The 21,483-nt window shown below is 47.3% G+C and overlaps 1 protein-coding gene across 3 annotated transcripts in view; it reads right to left on the reverse strand.

The window, feature by feature from the left end:
* Positions 1-14,359, reverse strand: part of TPP2 (tripeptidyl peptidase 2) — a 188,680-nt gene extending 174,321 nt beyond the window's left edge. For 2 of the 3 annotated variants that reach the window (XM_073569496.1, XM_073569495.1), the window contains exons 1-5: positions 14,132-14,356; positions 6,001-6,129; positions 2,071-2,166; positions 1,729-1,833; positions 1,504-1,628 (exon numbers count right to left, since the gene is read on the reverse strand). In XM_073569496.1, the coding sequence (XP_073425597.1) occupies positions 1,504-1,628; positions 1,729-1,833; positions 2,071-2,166; positions 6,001-6,129; positions 14,132-14,293 (617 nt within the window). In that variant the 5' untranslated portion in view covers positions 14,294-14,356. Of the gene's footprint in view, positions 1-1,503; positions 1,629-1,728; positions 1,834-2,070; positions 2,167-6,000; positions 6,130-14,131 lie in introns of all 3 variants that reach the window. The other variant, XM_073569497.1, reaches the window with a different exon arrangement.
* Between the last annotated feature and the right edge of the window lie 7,124 nt (positions 14,360-21,483).

A 21,483-nucleotide genomic window follows, 5' to 3' on the forward strand; every position in this document is an offset into this window, starting at 1 on the left:
AAACAAAGCGTGTGATTGCACTTTTTTGCAATCTCGCCGCATTTGGAATTTTTTTCCCGTTTTTAGTACACAATGTGGTAAAACCAATGATGTCGTTCAAAAGTACAACTCGTCCCGCAGAAAACAAGCCCTCACACGGCCATATTGACTGAAAAATAAAAAAGCTATGGCTCTGGGAAAGAGGGGAGCAAAAAACAAACGCAAAACCGAAAAAAGCTTGGGGGAGGGAGGGTTGAGGGGTTAAAAATGTGTCCTACTCTTTAACCCCTTCCTTACCGATGATTGAAGAGTACATCATTGGTAAGGATCCTCTGCTTTGAGGTAGGCTCCGGCGGTGAGCCCACCTCAAAGCCGCGACATGTCAGCTGACATGCGCCCGCAATAGTCGCGAGCGGAATCGCCATCCACCCGCGCCTATTAACTAGTTAAATCCTGGGCATTTAAATAGCACTTCCAGCCACTGGGCAGGAAGTGAGCTCAACGACGACCCCCGTCACGTCACGTGATCGGGGTCGGCGACGCGTTGCCCTGACAACCAGAGGTCTCACAGAGACCTCTATGGTTGTTGCTGGCAGATCGCTTTGAGTGCCGCCCAGTGGCTGGCGCTCAAAGCACTGCAGTAAATCTGCTACATACGGGCGATCTGTTCATCGCCCATATGTAGCAGAGCCGATCGAGTTGTGCATGCTTCTAGCCTCCTATGGAGGCTAGTGAAGCATGCCAAAAGTAAAAAGAAAAAAAAACCTAAAAGTTCAAATCACCTCCCAATCAAAATAAAATAAAGGCATACATACACATATTAGCTAATCGCCGCATTCAGAATCGCCCGATCAATAAAAAAAAAGCATTAACCCGATCGCTAAACAGCGTAGCGAGAAAAAAATTAAAAATGCCAGAATTACGTTTTTTTGGTCGCCGCGACATTGCATTAAAATGCAAAAATGGGCGATCAAAAGAACGTATTTGCACAAAAGTGGTATCATTAAAAACGTCAGCCCGGCACGCAAAAAATAAGCCCTCACCTGACCCCAGATCATGAGAAATGGAGATGCTACAGGTCTCAGAAAATTGCGCAATTTATTTTTTTGTTTAGCAAACTTTGGAATTTTTTTCACCACTTAGATAAAAGAGAAGATAGACATATTTGGTGTCTATGAACTTGTAATGACCTGGAGAATCATAATGGCAGGTTAGATTTAGAATTTAGTGAACCTAGCAAAAAAGCCAAACAAAAAACTAGTGTGGGAATGAGCTTTTTTTGCAATTTCACCGCACTTGGAATTTTTTTCCCGTTTTCGAGTACACGACATGGTAAAACCAATGGTGTAGTTTAAAAGTACAACTAGTCCCGCAAAAAATAAGCCCTCACATGGCCATATTGATGGAAAAATTAAAAAAAAAGTTATGGCTCTGGAAAAAGGGGAGCGAAAAAGAAAAATCGCCACGGGAGTGAAGGGGTTAAACTTCCACATGGATATGGAATATAGAGAAGGCGTGACTTACCTCCATGTCTCCCCATCATGCCACACTAAGCAATCATATACAGGGCCAGGATCCCCAAATTTTTTTTCAAATAGGTTTAGTATTTCAACTTGGCTTTGAATATCTTCTTTAATCAATTTTCCCATCTATTTTAAAAAAAGGAATAGTCATTAAAAGATATGGAGGTACAAAAAAAGTGAAATGGCAATGTATTTGAGGAGGAAAAAAATTGGAAATATTAAATACCAAAGTCTGAGTATTAGAACTCGAGTCTATATCATCCTGCTTCCTGCAAGCTTCTGCTAGAACAGCTCTGTGGACTGGATCCCATAACTTCTCCTTCCTCTCTTTCTATATAGAGACACAACATTAATGTTAGACATTAAAAGGATGGACTACCTAATGGATTTGTTTTACTGTGAAGCGCTACACAGAAATCACTGAAAACTGTCCTATTGTTAAATGAAATAAAAGCAAAGCACGGGTCACATAACTGTCCATCCAGAGCTTATACTTCACAACTCAAGTCCCAAAGAAAAGAACCCAACGCAAAATTTCTGGGCAAACATTTATATTCTCAATGATTACCTGTAGTCGCTCTTTCAGTGCCTTTGGATAAAAATCAAAACCATTCTTAATGCCTATGTGATATCTGCCGGATGGATTTTGCCAGTTTGTGGGAACCTATGGTTAAAGAACACAACACGAGTGTCTTGTTTTGCCAGTTTTCAAAAAACAAAGCAGTGAGCAACATAATTTTATCAGAAGGTTTTTCATAAAGTCGGCGATTGGATTGCAACTGTTAGGGGTATAGCCAGGGCTGTGAGGTCTGTAAGAAAAATCTTAGACTCCTCAATTTCCTTGCCTCAGACTCCACGGCCCTGGTCACTACTGAGCATGTACATAAAGTGCAGCACAGATTCATCTCACCTCCAACCTCAAAGCACCGCCTCACTACTAAGAATGTACATAAAGTGCAGCACAGATTCATCTCACCTCCGACCTCAAAGCACCGCCTCACGACTAAGAATGTACATAAAGTGCAGCACAGATTCATCTCACCTCCGACCTCAAAGCACCGCCTCACTACTGAGCATGTACATAAAGTGCAGCACAGATTCATCTCACCTCCGACCTCAAAGCACCGCCTCACTACTGAGCATGTACATAAAGTGCAGCACAGATTCATCTCACCTCCGACCTCAAAGCACCGCCTCACTACTGAGAATGTACATAAAGTGCAGCACAGATTCATCTCACCTCAAAGCACCGCCTCACTACTGAGAATGTACATAAAGTGCAGCACAGATTCATCTCACCTCCGACCTCAAAGCACCGCCTCACTACTGAGCATGTACATAAAGTGCAGCACAGATTCATCTCACCTCCGACCTCAAAGCACCGCCTCACTACTGAGCATGTACATAAAGTGCAGCACAGATTCATCTCACCTCAAAGCACCGCCTCACTACTGAGCATGTACATAAAGTGCAGCACAGATTCATCTCACCTCCGACCTCAAAGCACCGCCTCACTACTGAGAATGTACATAAAGTGCAGCACAGATTCATCTCACCTCAAAGCACCGCCTCACTACTGAGCATGTACATAAAGTGCAGCACAGATTCATCTCACCTCCGACCTCAAAGCACCGCCTCACTACTGAGAATGTACATAAAGTGCAGCACAGATTCATCTCACCTCCGACCTCAAAGCACCACCTCACTACTGAGCATGTACATAAAGTGCAGCACAGATTCATCTCACCTCCGACCTCAAAGCACCGCCTCACTACTGAGAATGTACATAAAGTGCAGCACAGATTCATCTCACCTCCGACCTCAAAGCACCGCCTCACTACTGAGAATGTACATAAAGTGCAGCACAGATTCATCTCACCTCAAAGCACCGCCTCACTACTGAGCATGTACATAAAGTGCAGCACAGATTCATCTCACCTCCGACCTCAAAGCACCGCCTCACTACTGAGAATGTACATAAAGTGCAGCACAGATTCATCTCACCTCCGACCTCAAAGCACCGCCTCACTACTGAGCATGTACATAAAGTGCAGCACAGATTCATCTCACCTCCGACCTCAAAGCACCACCTCACTACTGAGCATGTACATAAAGTGCAGCACAGATTCATCTCACCTCCGACCTCAAAGCACCGCCTCACTACTGAGAATGTACATAAAGTGCAGCACAGATTCATCTCACCTCAAAGCACCGCCTCACTACTGAGCATGTACATAAAGTGCAGCACAGATTCATCTCACCTCCGACCTCAAAGCACCGCCTCACTACTGAGAATGTACATAAAGTGCAGCACAGATTCATCTCAGCTAAAAGCCCAGATCCTTAGATCAGGAACAGAACAGACATTTATAGGACATTTCATAACTTTCCCAAATTATGGAAACATTTACAGCACATCCTGCATTGTACTACTGTACCCAATGCATTATATATTCATATTATATAGTTTTATACCAACTCCACAGCCCTGAGTATAGAGCCACTTAAAATGTATGTACACATCCAAAATATTTATTTGATTTCTAAAATGCAAAGATAAATCAGCTCTCTAAATAGTCATTAGAGAGGTTTTTTGGACCAAGCATGAAATTTCACCAGTCACTAAGTGATTGCATCTTGCAGAGCCCTAGAAGTGTGCAATACGCACTGTCAGGATTCTGCTCTTTATTGGACAAATGGTCATGTTAGAAATCACAAGACGACTGGCTCCTTTACTGCAACTCTATATAAATCATTGAGGGCAGGAAAAATGGCTAGTGTGCACGAGACTGTAGGTAAATGAAAGATCGACACCTGTTCTGTGTTTTGGAGACCCTCCTGGTTTTGGAATACAAATACTGATGTGTGAATGAGGCCTTAGAGTGACTACAGAAAGTAATGCCTGGCAAACACCTTCAAAAATGTTCTACCATTTTGCCATAGCTGGGAGTCCTTTATCTAGATTTGTGCTCTGCAAAACGGATGTAAATCCATCAGTGCTCCTGCCTCAAATGTGCTAGCTGCTACCACCGCCCTTCTCACACATCAGTGTTTCATGCTTTCAGTATGGATTGGCCAGGGATTTCCTAACCCGAATTTGTAAGCCTCACATAAATAAGCCTTTTGACTGTTGAGTTGGGTCACTAGACCCATTGTCAACCAATACATGCTAAACAGCAGATGTGTGAAGCCAATCTTTCAGATAGCAGGAGGTAGCTCTGCACAGATCTAAAGAGGGAAAACACTACTCTACAGAGGTAAGACAGGATGTAGAAACTGGAATAAAGGCCCCGTCACACACAGCGATCTAGCTAGCGAGATCACTGACTTTGTGACGCCACATCGAGATAGCTGTGTGTGACGGGGATCAGCGACCGGCCCCCCCGCCGGGTATCGCTGATCGTGCTCGATTGGCCTGGGCCATTTTTTGATCGCTGGTCTCCCGCTGGCCAGCATGCATCGCTGCGTGTGGCACCAAGAGACCAGCGATCAGCGACGCTGGTCTCTAATGTAAACATCGGGTATCCAGCGTGTACGCCGGTTTCCAAGAGCCGCGGTTCCTGGATACCCGATGTTTACATCAGAAACCAGCTTGCTCGCTGGTCCTGATCGCTGGAGGGGCTGTCTATGTGACAGCTCACCAGCGATCAGCCTAATGATGTCCCAGCGATCCCATCATGTCGGATCATTGGTGGGATCGCTGGGACATCGTTATGTGTAACGGGGCCTTAAGTGCAGGAAAGAAGCTGTACTGATAAGACAGTAGCAGCCTTTTATAGAGAAAATATTAAAAAAAACTCCTTTAACAGAAATGTAATACCAACAAACATTTGGTGTAACAAATGGAGACAACAACCATGCAAACACAGAGACTTTGCAATAAAATCAATGAGAAACAGCCATGTGTGTCGCAATCATTAAAATGAGAGCGTATCCACACCTCCTGCCCAGTGTGGACCCAGTCGGTGTGCCATAATTGTACAGGGTAAAGGCCCTTTTACATTTAGAGATGCACCAGCGATCCGACCCAGTCAGGATCGCTGGTGCATCGCTAAATGATCGCTAATGAGCTGTCACACAGGCAGACCTCACAGTGATGCAGCAGCGACGCAGCGCACAATACTCACCTTTCACACACAGCGATCCTGACGTCCTCCCGCCCGCCTCCACGCGTTGCTCGTCGTCACAGCAGGAAGCAGACGACGAGAAATGGAGCTGGACATTCTCGCGCGATCAGCGATGGACAGCGGGGGAGCCGGTCGGAGGTAAGTATCACACATAGCGATATCGCTAGCACGTCACAAATTCGGTGATGTTATAGCAATATCGCTATGCGTAAAACCCCCTTAAGAAAGGCTGGATTTTAGATTCCCTTTGGATGACTACAAGTATCTGCCTGTTCTATAGATAAACCCAACCTTCCATTTCAGCTGCAGCTGGTATTTGACAGAATATACAATAGTGCTTTACAACATCTGACGATAAGAAAGATACTCACCTTTAAATTCCTACCAGACAGACCGGCTATCACCCCTTCTTTTGGTTCCACTACAGTACTGGTGTTGACATCACCACTTCCGGTTGTATCTATGATGTCTATAATCTTTGGCTTTCCATCTGATGCTTGCTATAAAAAAAAAAAGAAAATAGAAAAAAAAATAGATAAAAAAAAAACCTAAAAAACATTCCAACAGAATGATTTTCTGAGGCTCTCGGACACTATGTAGCATATAAGCTTCAGAAAACAACCATAGACCTCAATACTCCAATAGAAAATATGTACTGGATAGTCCACTCCTCAAATTCTGCTCTAGTTTCTAATGAACTTATCTCAGCATTATATGACTACTTAATGGGATTATACCTGTAATGTAAATGCCTGCATCCCCTTCCTTAGGATAAGGGATAACCTACAGATCTCTGGGGGTCTGAAAAACAGTAACTACAGCAATCACAGAAAAGAGATTCCAAAATCATGAGAACCAGGCTCTGCAGAGCTCTGTCTTGGCTGCTGCAGGTGTGCTGCTATACCACTACAGTAATAACAATCTTTATATAGCGCCAACATACAGTACAGACCAAAAGTTTGGACACCTCATTCAAAGGGTTTTCTTTATTTTCATGACTATGAAAATTGCAGATTCACTCTGAAGGCATCAAAACTATGAATTAACACATGTGGAATTATATAATTAACAAAAAGTGTGAAAAAACTGAAAATATGTCTTATATTCTAGGTTCTTCAAAGTAGCCACCTTTTGCTTTGATTACTGCTTTGCACACCCTTGATGAGCTTCAAGAGTTTTCACTTCACAGGTGTGCCCTGTCAGGTTTAATAAGTGGGATTTCTTGCCTTATAAATGGGGTTGGGACCATCAGTTGTGTTGTGCAGAAGTCTGGTGGATACACAGCTGATAGTCCTAACTCAATAGACCGTTAGAATTTGTATTATGGCAAGAAAAAAAGCAGCCAAGTAAAGAAAAACGAGTGGCCATCATTACTTTAAGAAATGAAGGTCAGTCAGTCCGAAAAATTGGGAAAACTTTGAAAGTGTCCCCAAGTGCAGTGGCAAAAACCATAAAGCGCTACAAAGAAACTGGCTCACATGAGGACCGCCCCAGGAAAGGAAGACCAAGAGTCACCTATACTGCGGAGGATAAGTTCATCCCGAGTCACCAGCCTCAGAAATAGCAGGTTAACAGCAGCTCAGATTAGAGACCAGGTCAATGCCACACAGAGTTCTAGCAGCAGACACATCTCTACAACAACTGTTAAAGGGAATCTGTCACCCCTTTTTTGAGATATCATATAATGATATCATTCAAGTGTGTCACATAAGGATTCTCTTAGTACTTTTGCTTCCCCCCTGACCCCACACCTTTCATGCATAAATACCTTGTTTATATCGGTTCAGATGTATGTAAACTGCCGCTGTCCGTTCCGCTGGGCGGGGCTTATTCACCTGCTCCCCCCCTCCCTGTCTTGCTCTACACAAGAAGAAATGCGTAGAGCAAGACGGGGGGGGGGGGGGCAGGTGAATAAGCCCCGCCCAGCGGACCGGACAGCGGCAGATTACATACATCTGAACCGATATAAACAAGGTATTTATGCATGAAAGGTGCGGGGTCATGGGGAAGCAAAAGTACTAAGAGAATCCTTATGTGACACACAATTGAATATCATTATATGATATCTCTAAAAAGGGGTGACAGATTCCCTTTAAGAGGAGCGTTTGTGCAGCAGGCCTTCAGGGTAAAATAGCTGCTAGGAAACCACTGCTAAGGACAGGCAACAAGCAAAGGAGACTTGTTTGGGCTAAAGAACACAAGGAATGGACATTAGACCAGTGGAAATCTGTGCTTTGGTCTGATGAGACCAAATTTGAGATCTTTGGTTCCAACCACCGTGTCTTAATGCGATGCAGAAAAGGTGAACTGATGGGACTCTACATGCCTGGTTCCCACCGTGAAGCATGGTGGAGGAGGTGTGATGGTGCTTTGCTGGTGACACTGTTGGGGATTTATTCAAAATTGAAGGCATACTGAACCAGCATGGCTACCACAGCATCTTGCAGCGGCATGCTATTCTATCCGGTTTGCGTTTAGTTGGACCATCATTTATTTTTCAACAGGACAATGACCAGAAACACACCTCCAGGCTGTGTAAGGGCTATTTGACTAAGAAGGAGAGTGATGGGGTGCTACGCCAGATGACCTGGCCTCCACAGTCACCAGACCTGAACCCAATCGAGATGGTTTGGGGTGAGCTGGACCACAGAGTGAAGGCAAAAGGACCAACAAGTGCTAAGCATCTCTGGGAACTCCTTCAAGATTGTTGGAAGACCATTTCCGGTGACTACCTCTTGAAACTCATGAAGAGAATGCAAAGAGTGTGCAAAGCAGTAATCAAAGCAAAAGGTGGCTACTTAAAAGAACCTATAATATAAGATATATTTTCAGTTGTTTCACACTTTTTTGTTATATTATTCCACATGTGTTCATTCATAGTTTTGATGCCTTCAGAGTGAATCTACAATTTTCATAGTCATGAAAATAAAGAAAACTCTTTGAATAAGGTGTGTCCAAACTTTTGGTCTGTACTGTATACCGCAGATCTTTACAGTTTAACAGTTTCATACACAACATTCATAAGTAACAACTTTAATAATAATACAATAATTAAAGCTAAATAAGACGACCCTACAATCTACAATGAGGTGGGGGAGATACAAAGTACAGGGGCGTATTTACAGTGATGGTCGAGCCATCTTGAGGGAATGGGGATGGATAAAGGCTGAATGAGCATGGCCACCAGCCAGTATTTGTGGTGCTGTTGGGTGCGGTGGAATTTGATGGAGGGTTATTCTAAGATAGTGAATGGGCCACACACACATAAAATGACTGATTGGGGAACCTAATAGTCCGCTCTGAACAGATGTGTTTTGAGGGAGCGCCTAAAACTGTGCAAGTTGTGGATGGTCCTAATTTCTTGGGGTAGAGGATTCCAGAGGATTGGCGCAGTGCGGGAGAAATCTTGGAATCAGGAGTGGGAGCTACGGAATAGTGCAGAGGTTAGTCGAAAGTTGTTTGCAGAGCATAACGAGCAGGTAGGCCAATAAACAGAAATGAGGGAGGAGATGTAAGGGGTGCTGCACTGTGGAGAGCTTTGTAGGTGAGAACAAGCAGTTTGATTGGATCCTATAATGAATGGGCAGCCAGTTTCACTACAAGAGAAAGCTGAGCACAGTCTATGGGAGTGCTGGAAATGGGCAATTAATGGAATGAAATCAAGCATGAGCAGCTCTGCTCCTTCCAAAATGGGACTCTGCAGATCCTCACTCCTTAATTTCCAGGCCCCATTCTCAGGATCACCACGCTCCCAGTAATTAGTAAGTTATCCCCTATCCGACGGCTTCTCATATGTTGAGGTGACCCCAGGCGCTAGATAGAAGGTAACGTTCACATCAGATTGTAGGCTGCACAGTTCCTTCCATTCTTGGAGCAACCTTTAGTTTGCTAACAAAAGGAAGCATTTTCTTATTGTAACGTTATACTGGGTTCAGGAGACAAATGGAAAATTAAGAAATATCTAGTGTGGCCTTCCACCACAGATCAGGCAGCCCAGACATTACCTTGACCTGTCTGCTAAGGCACTCAGAAGAAAAAGATTTAGGCTGTGTTCACGCATAGCGTATTTGCGGCATTTTTTTAAGCGCAAAAACGCATCGCATGCGATCCTATGGGATTCCGCAATGCTGTGCTAATGCTGCGGAATCGCATAGCGGAAAAATCCGCAGCATGCTCATTCTTTTTGCGGAATCGCGGGAATTCCGCACCCATAGGATTGCATTGAAACGCTCATTTTTCGCATGTGGCTATGCCCACCATGCGTGAAGTGAGCGCTTCATGTGCGGATGGTACCCAGGGTCTGGAGGAGAGGAGACTCTCCTCCAGGCCCTGGGTACTATAATAGTGTAAAAAATAGAATAAAAATAAAAAATATTATTCTCACCTTCCCGACGGCCACCAGAGTCCTTCCCGGCTATCACCACGCTCCCGGCATCTTCAGGTCCCAGTAATGCTTTGCCCGAATGACCATGATGAGGTCGCGCTCTCGCGAGCATTACTGGGACCGGAAGATGCCGGGAGCGCCGCAGAGCAGATCGGGGGCCGTCGGAAGGTGAGAATAACTTTTTTTTTTAATTATTTTTAACATCCTATCTTTTACTATTGACGCTGCATAAGGCAGCATTAATAGTAAAAAGTTGGTCACACTTGTCAAGCACTATGCTTGACGAGTGTGACCAACCTGTCAATCAGTTTTCCAAGCGATGCTACAGATCGCTTGGAAAACGCTAGCATTCTGCAAGCTAATTACGCTTGCAAAACGCTAGTTTTTCGCAGGAATTCCGCATGCGAATTTCCCGCGGCAGGGAGTTGCGGAAATTTCCATGGCAATTCTGCCTGTGTGCACATAGCCTAAGCAGTGTTTTGGATGCAGGTCACCTGCGCTGTGTACAAATCTGTACGTTCTAGGTGGCAAGCACAGTGGATGGGATTTATAACACTCATGCCCACTGTGCATTGTGGTGTAGTAACCACTGAGTCCGCTAGGGGGTGCTGTGTGGATGTCCCAGGAGAAAGGATGAATGGCAGAATACTGAATGGCCGTTATGTACCTCAAAGTGGGTGGCTTTGAGATGGAGACTTATGTGTTGATCAGCAGTGATACTGCTGAGCTGCTGCTTTAATGTGTCAGGGAGAAGTCTCCAGGTAACTAGGGAGATGGGCAGGCCAGTTACCTACAAACCCACCCAGGGGATGTGTTTAAAGAACACTGTTGTAAAGAGTGAGAGTGGTTGAAGGACCTGTGATGAGGTCATAGTCATGTGACCTGGTGGGCGTGGTTATGGAGCATATAATGTGGCCATAGTAGGTCACATGTGGTGAATGCAGGGACCTGATTGGTCCGTTTGGAAGGTCACGTGTGGCTACCTTCCTGAGAGCATGTGGACGCTGTGTTTGATGGCTGCAAGTGCCTGAGAGTTCCCTGGAGGGAATGAATGTCTGCAGTATGGAGAAGCAGCCATGAGAGAACCCTGACGGGGTGAGATATAACTGTGATGCTGAAAAGCCTGTGTTTTGGACATTGCTAACAGAGTGAAGCTCTGTCATGGACGCTATGCCATTTATATGATCTTTATGTTACTGGTCATGGTTTATGATGCCTAATAAACTGCATGGACTGTTATGATTTTATGGAAAACCCATGCCGAATATGGATTTTGTGGCTGCCAAGCGAGTGATCCCCTACTTAAATGACAGCGCTACCTCACGGCATCTATTTGGCGCTGAATAAACTCACCGCAGCGCGGATTTACGAGCTGTATCATGTCAATTATTTGCAGCGGAGACGCTAGTCTCACCTAAGAAGTCCTGTGGATAGGAGATACAGGGATACTGCCAGAATTGTAGAACAAGTGAAGATGGCTTTACTGCAGAATTTTTTTTTTTTATATTACACGATTTATTCCCTTTTACCCTTTCCATTAAATTTCTCCCGTGGCTGCAGTTTGCTTAAAAAATATCAAATAAAACACTCTACTCACCTTCCCAGGTCCTCTGACAACTCTTCCCCACTTTTCCTGGTGTCCGGCAATGGCTGCAGTGCTGAGAGGGGCGTTCTGTCTACAAGGCAATGCCCTGATAATGCAGCTGAGCTCACCGATCACCGTCACCCCGTGAAGGTGATAACAGCACTGCACCCAATGCCAGAAACTGGGAACAGCGGCGGAGAGAGGGGCATACAATGGGTTTTTTTGCTCATTTGTTTTGATTAAAAAAAAAAAAAAAAAAAAAAAAAAATTTAAATCAGGGGGCAAAAAATTTAACTGGAAGAAAACAACCCCCAGTAGAGGAAATAAAGCTTCTCTGGAGACAGGCGAGGATCCTACTGCTGACATCTCCACACCATCCGAAGATTCTGGATACAGGAACCCTTAGTAATCGCACAAATGGAGGATCATGACTTGTCCATCCAACCTCCAGGCCGTACAAAGCTGTAATACACGAAATGTTCATGTGTATGTGGCCTTTCTGTGCCTCAGATTTTATCTGGATGTACAGTGGGTGCGGAAAGTATTCAGACCCCTCTACATTTTTCACTCTTTGTTCCATTGCAGCCATTTGGTAAATTCAAAAAAGTTCATTTCTTTTTCATTAATGTACACTCTGAACCCCATATTGACTGAAAAAAAAAACAAATGTAGAAATATTTGCAAATTTATTACATAATAAAAACTGAAATATCACATCGTCATAAGTATTCAGACCCTCTGCTCAGACACTCATATTTAAAGGGAATCTGTCACCCCATTTTAGCCCTATAAGCTGCGGCCACCATCATCAGAGGCTTATCTACAGCATTCTGTAATGCTGTACAATCCCAACAGTGAAACATGGTGGTGGTGGCAGCATCATGCTATGTGGGTGTCTTTCAGCTGCTGTGACAGGACGACTGGTTACAACTGATTTTGGGTTTTTTTCAGTCAAGATGGGGTCAAGAGTGTACATTACTGAGAAAAAAAAAAAAATGAACTTTTTTAAATTTACCAAATGGCTGCAATGAAACAGAGTGAAAGATTTAAAGGGGTCTGAACACTTTCCGTACCCACTGTATTTATCAGATGTGACATGAACCTGACAATACATAGCATAAAACACTGCAGGATCTGTCCATAATACAGCAGCACAGTGTCCTGACATCCTAACCATAGGGTGCAGTGTGCGGGATAATACCCTGCCGCAAGCTGTAGATAAAAGGGGAAGATGAGGGTACAAGTTTGCTAAAAGGGGAGCACTTGGATTAAGTGCCACCAATTGTTCCTTCTCGGGTGCCAGGCGTCCCCCCCCTCCCAGGGCAGGGGTGGAGCGCAGGCACCAGGCTTCCCCCCACCCCCTCCCAGGGCAGGGGCGGAGCGTCACACAGCAGGCACCAGATGTCTCTCTCCCCCTCCCCCAAGGCAGGGGCGGAGCGCAGCACAGCAGGCGCCAGGCTTCCCCCCCATCCCCCAGGGCAGGGGCAGAGCGCAGCACAGCAGGCGCCAGATGTCTCTCCCTCCCCCAGGGCAGGGGTGGAGCGCAGCACAACAGGCACCAGGCTTCCCCCCACCCCCTCCCAGGGCAGGGGCGGAGCGTCACACAGCAGGCACCAGATGTCTCTCTCCCCCTCCCCCAAGGCAGGGGCGGAGCGCAGCACAGCAGGCGCCAGGCTTCCCCCCATCCCCCAGGGCAGGGGCAGAGCGCAGCACAGCAGGCGCCAGGCTTCCCCCCCATCCCCCAGGGCAGGGGCAGAGCGCAGCACAGCAGGCGCCAGGCTTCCCCCCCATCCCCCAGGGCAGGGGAAGAGCGCAGCACAGCAGGCGCCAGATGTCTCTCCCTCCCCCAGGGCAGGGGTGGAGCGCAGCACAACAGGCACCAGGCTTCCCCCCACCCCCCAGGGCAGGGGCGGAGCGGAGGCACCAGGATTCCCCCACCCCCTCCCAGGGCAGGGGCGGAGCGCAGATGAGCCATCTCAATATATACCTGTGAAGGGTAAGGCTACGTGCACACACTGCGGAATGGGGTGCGGATTCGGACGCGCGGATTTTGTAAAATCCGCCAGGTAAATCTGCAGGTCAAGAGACCTGCGGTTTTACCTGCGGATTGCTCTGCGGTTTTTCATCTCCACAATGGAGGAGATGGCAAACCGCAGAAAAACTGCACGGAAAAATCCGCAGTCTGCACAGCCGTTGGAATAAAGGTACTGTACACCACTGCTGCGGACCCGCAGCGGCCGGAACCGCAGCAGAATCCGCAGTGTGTGCACACACCCTAAATATACTCCGTTGTGGGATAAGACGACATACAACTGCCCGCTGCCCCCTTTCCATTCCAGGAGGTCTCACGTTGGGGGGCACACAGCCGGTAATAGAAGCCTGACTGTGTATTATTGAGTGAAACCTGATAACACGGTGATGCCCAGGCTGCCAGCTGCAGCAGACAGGAGAGTCATCCTTGTGATCAGCCCCTGGCACTGCCCCAGCACAGACCCAGGACATGCACGAAGCAGACATGGCTGCCCTCATGTACCTGCATCCCTGGGGCTCCCGGGTCCACCCCGGTGTCCAGCACTGCGATCAGCGTCCCGCGACCATCATAGTGCGGGTACCGGGACAGGAAGGACGCGGCTCCGGTCTCCTTCTTAGGGAGCAGCCCTTGGAAGGGGAAAGGTTCCTCCCAGCCAGCAGCCATGATCAGGAGCAGAAGAGGGGGAGGCGCCTGCTGCAGGTTGTGAAAGACACCAACGACTGCACCTACAAGGCCGGGAGGCGGAAGTGTGGGACGCCACGCCTCCTCGAAGCTGATTGGTCTGCGGGTCCCATTCTCTCTGAGATGTCGGGAGCGCCCTCTGCAGGTCAGCAGCGTATCATCAAAGCCAGTTCCGGGAATACACGGCCCCGGTGTATGTGTGATGATCGCATAACCTGTACGTGCTGGGCTGGCAGCCGGTGTCCCGGTATCTGCAGCAGGTCTATAGCCGGGGAGCTGTCGTGTGTAGGGGGATCAGCGGACCAGCGCAACACGGATCCCACTGGTCAATTTTGGGCTCTCCATAGATCTGCTCTCATTGCTGACAGGCTGAGTAGCATACAGTCACCTGTGTGTCGTGTAGTGTTGAGCATTACGATATCCGGGTATCGGCCGATATTCGCGGTATTGGAATTCCGATACTGAGTTCCGATACTTTTAGCATATCGAATACCGGAATCGGAAGTTCACATAATGCTATGAGCCAGTTTGATTTGATTCAGCCAATGACAATCCTCAGAAGTGTGGGCACATCCTGCTAGGCATGTAGGCATGTTAACTAATGGCATGGCTGTGATTGGCTGCTGAAATGATGTCATGATGCACTATAAAAGCCGCCGCAGCCGCCATTTCTGGTTCACTCTGCTGTGAATTCAGTTAGGGACAGGCTGCTGTTCAAGACTGAGAGACAGAGATAGCGATTTTCACAATCATAGTGTGCTTTACCCAGGCTACATAATCCACCACTGTAGCTTTCTTTTGCCTTGCAGCAGTGGTCACAGCTGTCTGCAAGGTCTGTGTGAGTGCAGCTCACGCTGTAGTGTGTCCTGCAGCCACCTCTGGTTGTAGGCCGCTCAGCGTGCGTCACTGCCTCATACATAATTTTGCTTTAGTGCTGCTCATTTTTCATTAATTCTATTAGTGTGCATCCATCCGTATCCATATACGTTGGTTGCAAACACTACAGGAGTAGACAGCGGAGCCTCTCTGCAGCCTTTCAGTGCTAGTGCCCAGTTCTCTGCACTGTTCACGGCTGTCTGTGAGGTCTCTGTGTGTGAGTACAGCTCACGTAGTGTGTTCTGCACCACCTCTGGTTGTAGTCCGCTTAGCGTGCGTCACTGCCTCATACATAGTCCATTATTTTGTTTTATTGCAGCTCATTTTTCCTGATTTTTTTCTCCTATTAGTGTGCTTCCATCCGTATCCATCTACATTGGTTGGTTGCAAACACTATATAGGAGTAGATAGAGGAGCCTTTTTGCTGGCTTGTGCCCTGCAGCCGCAGCCAGATTAGTATTAGCCTATTTTTTGGAGCCTCATCTATTGCATTGTAGGTTACCTTCCTGCATTGTAATAGCTCCAAAAAGTTTGTGATACTATCGTTTTCACATCCTTTTTGTTTTTTTAAAAAAAAAGCACGTAAATAAAGTTCGCCAAACACTCCACTTGACAGTTGTGTAGGCCACATTAGCTCATATTAAAGTGTAGTCCACACACTTAATAAAATTAGTGTTTCTTATACCTGTTAGCAGGTGTTCAGGAATATGCACACTAAGCCCCCCTTTGTACTTTTCTGCCTATCTTTATCAGTCTACCAAGATGAAGAAGGCAGGGAATAAGGCATGTGGGCGTGGAGTTTCAGCAGGGAGAGGACGTGGGGATTCTGTGCCTGCTGCGGGCACCAGTGACTCAGCATCCCCCAGTTTTACCAGGCAACAGTCCTTCATGCGCATCTTTGTAGGACCTCGCCGTACCCCACTGCTGCGGGACGAACAAATTGAAGCCGCTGTCGGATGGATGGCAGCTAACGCATCGACTTCAATGACTTCCACATCCTCTCAGGGCCAGAGCACTGAAGAGCAAACATCTGTCTCTTCACCACCTGCCAAATTGCCCAGGCAGTCAGAGAGCCCTGGACAGGAGCCATCTCTACTTCTGTTCTCTGAATCTCTTGGCTTGGAAACAGGGGGCCAGCCAAGCAGCATTCTAGAATGTAAAGAAGAGGGAGTATGCAGTGATGCGCAACTGCTTTGTCCCTCTGAATCTGAAGAGGCGGGTGGGCCAGTGCCTATGGTCAGCACACCTCAGTACGCATCAGATGATGAGACTCAGGTGCCACTTTCTGGTGCGTACTGTGCTGGTGAGACTACCCAGGAGAAGCAGGTGTTTGAAGAGGGGAGTGTAGATGATGAGGTCCTTGACCCATCATGGCGTGAGGAACAGGAAGGTGGTGGGAGCAGCTCTGAGGAAGAGATTCCCCGAACGGCCAAAACAAGAGGGAGGGGGCAGACTTGGTTGCCTGTAGCCTCCACTTCGGCACCCGTTAGGAGCATTCCTCTTCCAAAACGTGCGCTCCCAGGACTTGCAGTGCGTGGTCCTTTTTTGACACAGTTGCAGATGACATTTGCTTTGTCAAATGCAAGCTGTGTAATCATAAAGTCAAAAGAGGGAAAAGTGTCAGCAACCTCAATACCACAAATATGTGGAAACGTGCGGACCAAGCACGTGGTGGAGTTACAAAGACACACTGAAGACGTAGGCCAACCTACAGCACCACCTACCACCTCTTCAGCTCGTGTTGTAGCCTCTTCCTCCAGTTCACACACAGCTGGTTCGGCTTCCTCACAGGATCGCCATGGAAGAACCTCTGGCACTGTTGTCCAGAGACCCAGTGACATTCCACAAACAGCACCACGTTCCCTGTCATCCTCACACTCCTAGGCCACTCTACAGCCATCGGTAGCACAGGCATGAGAGAAAAGGCGGCCATACTCTGCAAACCATCCCCGAGCACAGGCTCTGAATGCTGGCATTGCCAAACTACTGGCCCTTGAAATGCTCTCATTCAGGCTGGTGGAGACTGACACCTTCCGTAACTTCATGGCATTGGCAGTCCCACAATACACCGTGCCCAGCCGCTTTTATTTCAGCAGGCAAGCCGTCCCTGCCCTGCAAAAGCATGTGGAGGGAAAAATTAAACATGCGCTACTAAACGCTGTCAGTAGCAAGGTCCACCTGACCACCAATGTGTGGACCAGTAACCATGGACAGGGACGATACCTTTCCCTCACTGCCCATTGGGTCGATGTTGTGGAGCCGGGTACAGATCTTGAGAGTGGCGCTGTACGTGTTCTGCCAACTCCAAGGATTGCAGGAATGCAGTTTGTACACATTGACTCCTCCTCATACTCCAGTTCCTCAGAATCAGCGCTGCAGGAGCCTGTTACGACCGATATGAGCACAGCCGTGGCCAAACGTCAACAGGCCGTACTGAGATTAATTTCTTTGGGGAATCCAAGACACACAGCTCAGGAGCTCTGGAATGCCATCAAGCAGGAGAGCGACGTGTGGTTTGTGCCAGCGAATCTCCAGCCAGGCTTGGTAGTGTGTGACAATGGCCGAAATCTGGTGGCAGCTCTGGGCCTAGGCAACCTCACTCACATCCCATGTCTGGCACATGTGCTCAACTTGGTCGTGCAGAGCTTTCTGAGGGACTATCCGGATCTTGATGCACTGCTGCACAAGGTCCGCATAGAGTGCGCTCACTTGCGGTGTTCCTGCATGGCAAGATCGCGCATTGCAGCTCTGCAGCGCCGATTCCGCCTTCCGGAACATCGTATCATATGTGACCTACCCACCAGGTGGAATTCAACGTTACATATGTTGGAGCGGTTGTGTGAGCAGCAGGCAGCAGTAATGGAGTACCAGCTGCATCAGGCGCAAACAAGTCGCACTGTGCGCCGGTCACACTTCAGCACCACTGAGTGGGCCTCTATGAAGGACATCTGCCACGTTTTGCGTGCCTTCGATAATTCCACTCGGATGGCGAGTGCAGATGATGCACTAGTCAGCATGACTGTCCCCCTTATCTGCCTGCTTCAAAAAACACTGCAAGCACTAAGGGAGGAGGTTTTGGAAGAGGTGGAGGGTGAGGAGTCAAAAATGCCATCTGCTTCTGGACAGTCTGCGCAACGTGGTTCCTCACAAAGCCCTAGGCAGGGGACACTTTGTGAGGAGGAGTCAATGGAGGAGGAAGACATCTCTCCAGAGGAGGGAGGTACACAATGCTCTAGTAGTCAGTATGTACAGCGAGGGTAGGGTGATGCAGAGCAGGCAGAGATGACGCCTCAAGCAGGGGACAGCGTTTCTTGGGCAACTGGGAGTCTGCAGCACATGGTTGATTTCATGCTGCAGTGCGAGAGAAACAACCGCTGCATCGCCCACATTCTCAACATGGTTGATTATTGGGTGTACACCCTCCTAGATCCTCGCTACCGGGACAACTTACAAAGCCTCATAACACCGTTGAACCGGGAGCGTAAAGTGCGGGAGTACCAAGACACACTGGTGCATTCCATCATGTTCTCCATTCCACCCGAGAGCAGTGTTGCTAGTGCTTTACAAAGCAGCTCTGTGCGTCGAGGCAATGGAGGAAGCTCTGCACAAAGAGGGAGCAGAGGCAGCGCCTCAGCACAAGGCAAGACCAGTATGGCCCAAATGTGGCCATGTTTTGTGTGCCCGCCACAAATGTCAACACCATCACAGACAGCTCCAGTAAGCAGGAGGCAACGTTTCTGTCAGATGGTGACAGACTACATGTCTTGCCCTGTCAGTGTACTCCCAGACGGCTCTTTCCCCTTCAAGTTTTGGGTCTCTAAGCTGGATACATGGCCAGAGCTTAGGCAGTATGCATTGGAGGTGCTGGCTTGCCCTGCTGCTAGTGTATTATTGGAACACGTCTTTAGTGCCACAGGTGGTGTACTAACAGACTGTCGTACACGACTATCCTCCGATAACGTTGACCGGCTTACTTTTCTGAAAATGAACAAGGCCTGGATCTCGCCGGAATTTGCTAGTCCTCTTCCAGAATAAATAATTGGTTGGCAACAGTATCCAGGTCTCCTGTTGTGTTCATGTTTCTACCACCTGAACTGTAATCCCTGGGCTCCAACACCACCAGTTGTTGCTCAGAAGTGCCGTCTGCACAGAGAAAAACAATAGCTCCTGTGTTAAAAAAAGCAACACACAGAAACACAAACGACCATAAGTCCCAAAAATATTATTTATTATTATATCAAATCATTAATAAAATTATTAATAAAAACATTCCATAAAAATAGATGTAATATCTATATACTGAAACATTATTACAGAAGGGTCATGCCACCCAGATGTAGAACATACAATGTGTATAAAAAAATAAATAAAAAAATAATGAAATAAACAATTGTGATAATAATAAAATTACAGTGTTGTTGTTTATAATAATAATACAGTAAATATAATTACCATGCAATCTAATGAAAACAACCACAGTGTATAACCTTATACATAACGTGTAAAACACTACCACAATAAACCAGTGTATGTCACAGTATGCCTATGCAGAGCATCCATATAATATCAAAAGGAGAGACACAAATTGTGTCACCATAAAGTAACGGATGCCTCCAGACCAGGAAAAGAGAACCAATGTGAAAAAAGGTGAGTAAATAATTATAATATACAACCTCTCCTGGGATAGCTACCCGGTCCCGACGCGTGTTTTGGCGCAAAGCCTTCATCACCAGCAATATATTATTATATATTATTATTTATTAATATACAATATTATTATTAATATAAAAAAAAATTTGCTGACTCTCCTTATCCTTCTCTTTGTGTGTTAGCTCCTGTGTTAGTGGGGGTTCAGTAACGCCAGCTGCTCCCCTGCTGTGTGTCCGTCAATGTCTCCTGCTCCCTCCACATTCATCCCAACATCAGATATTAAACTTGCTGCAATTAGGCCTCAACCTACTCCATGATTGACCCTGGGCTCCAACACCGCCAGTTGTTGCTCAGAAGTGCCATCTGCACAGAGACAAACACTAGCTCCTGTGTTAGAGGGGTTCAGTAATGCCAGCTGCTCCCCTGCTGTGTGTCCGGCAATGTCTCCTGCTCCCTCCACATTCATCCCACCATCAGATATTAAACTTGCTGCAATTAGGCCTCAGCCTACTCCATGATTGGCCCTGGGCTCCAACACTGCCAATTGTTGCTCAGAAGTGCCGTTTGCACAGAGACAAACACTAGCTCCTGTGTTAGTGGGGTTCAGTAACGCCAGCTGCTCCCCTGCTGTGTATCCGGCAATATCTCCTGCTCCCTCCACATTCAAACTACATCAGATTTTACACTTGCTCCAAGTAGGCCTCAGCCTACTCCATGATTGACCCTGGGCTCCAACACCCCCAGTTGTTGCTCAGAAGTGCCGTCTGCACAGAGACAAACACTAGCTCCTGTGTTAGTGGGGTTCAGTAACGCCAGCTGCTCCCGTGCTGTGTGTACGGCAATATCTCCTGCTCCCTCCACATTCAAACTACATCAGATTTTACACTTGCTCCAAGTAGGCCTCAGCCTACTCCATGATTGACCCTGGGCTCCAACACCGCCAGTTGTTGCTCAGAAGTGCTGTCTGCACAGAGACAAACACTAGCTCCTGTGTTAGTGGGGTTCAGTAATGCCAGCTGCTCCCCTGCTGTGTGTCCGGCAATGTCTCCTGCTCCCTCCACATTCATCCCAACATCAGATATTAAACTTGCTGCAATTAGGCCTCAGCCTACTCCATGATTGACCCTGGGCTCCAACACCGCCAGTTGTTGCTCAGAAGTGCCATCTGCACAGAGACAAACACTAGCTCCTGTGTTAGTGGGGTTCAGTAATGCCAGCTGCTCCCCTGCTGTGTGTCCGGTAATGTCTCCTGCTCCTTCCACATTCATCCCAACATCAGATATTAAACTTGCTGCAATTAGGCCTCAGCCTACTCCATGATTGACCCTGGGCTCCAACACTGCTAGTTGTTGCTCAGAAGTGCCATCTGCACAGAGAAAAACACTAGCTCCTGTGTTAGTGGGGTTCAGTAACGCCAGCTGCTCCCCTGCTGTGCGTCCGGCGAAGACTACTGCTGCCTCCACATTCACACTACTGTCATGTCCGCCATGTCTGTCATGTCTGCCATGTCTCTTTTGTCTCAAGAACTCCTTGAGCGATGTGCATGCGCATATCTTGTCTGCTATCCTGCTTGTTCCCTAGAGCAGTGTGCACACTCACCTCATGTCTGCTGAGCTGCAAGATGCCTGCGCTTCTTCTTTGCCTTC

Source organism: Dendrobates tinctorius, unplaced genomic scaffold (genome assembly GCF_039654945.1).
Source record: "Dendrobates tinctorius isolate UK_male_01 unplaced genomic scaffold, ASM3965494v1 ptg000026l, whole genome shotgun sequence".
In the NCBI taxonomy this organism is placed as follows: Eukaryota; Metazoa; Chordata; class Amphibia; order Anura; family Dendrobatidae; genus Dendrobates; species Dendrobates tinctorius.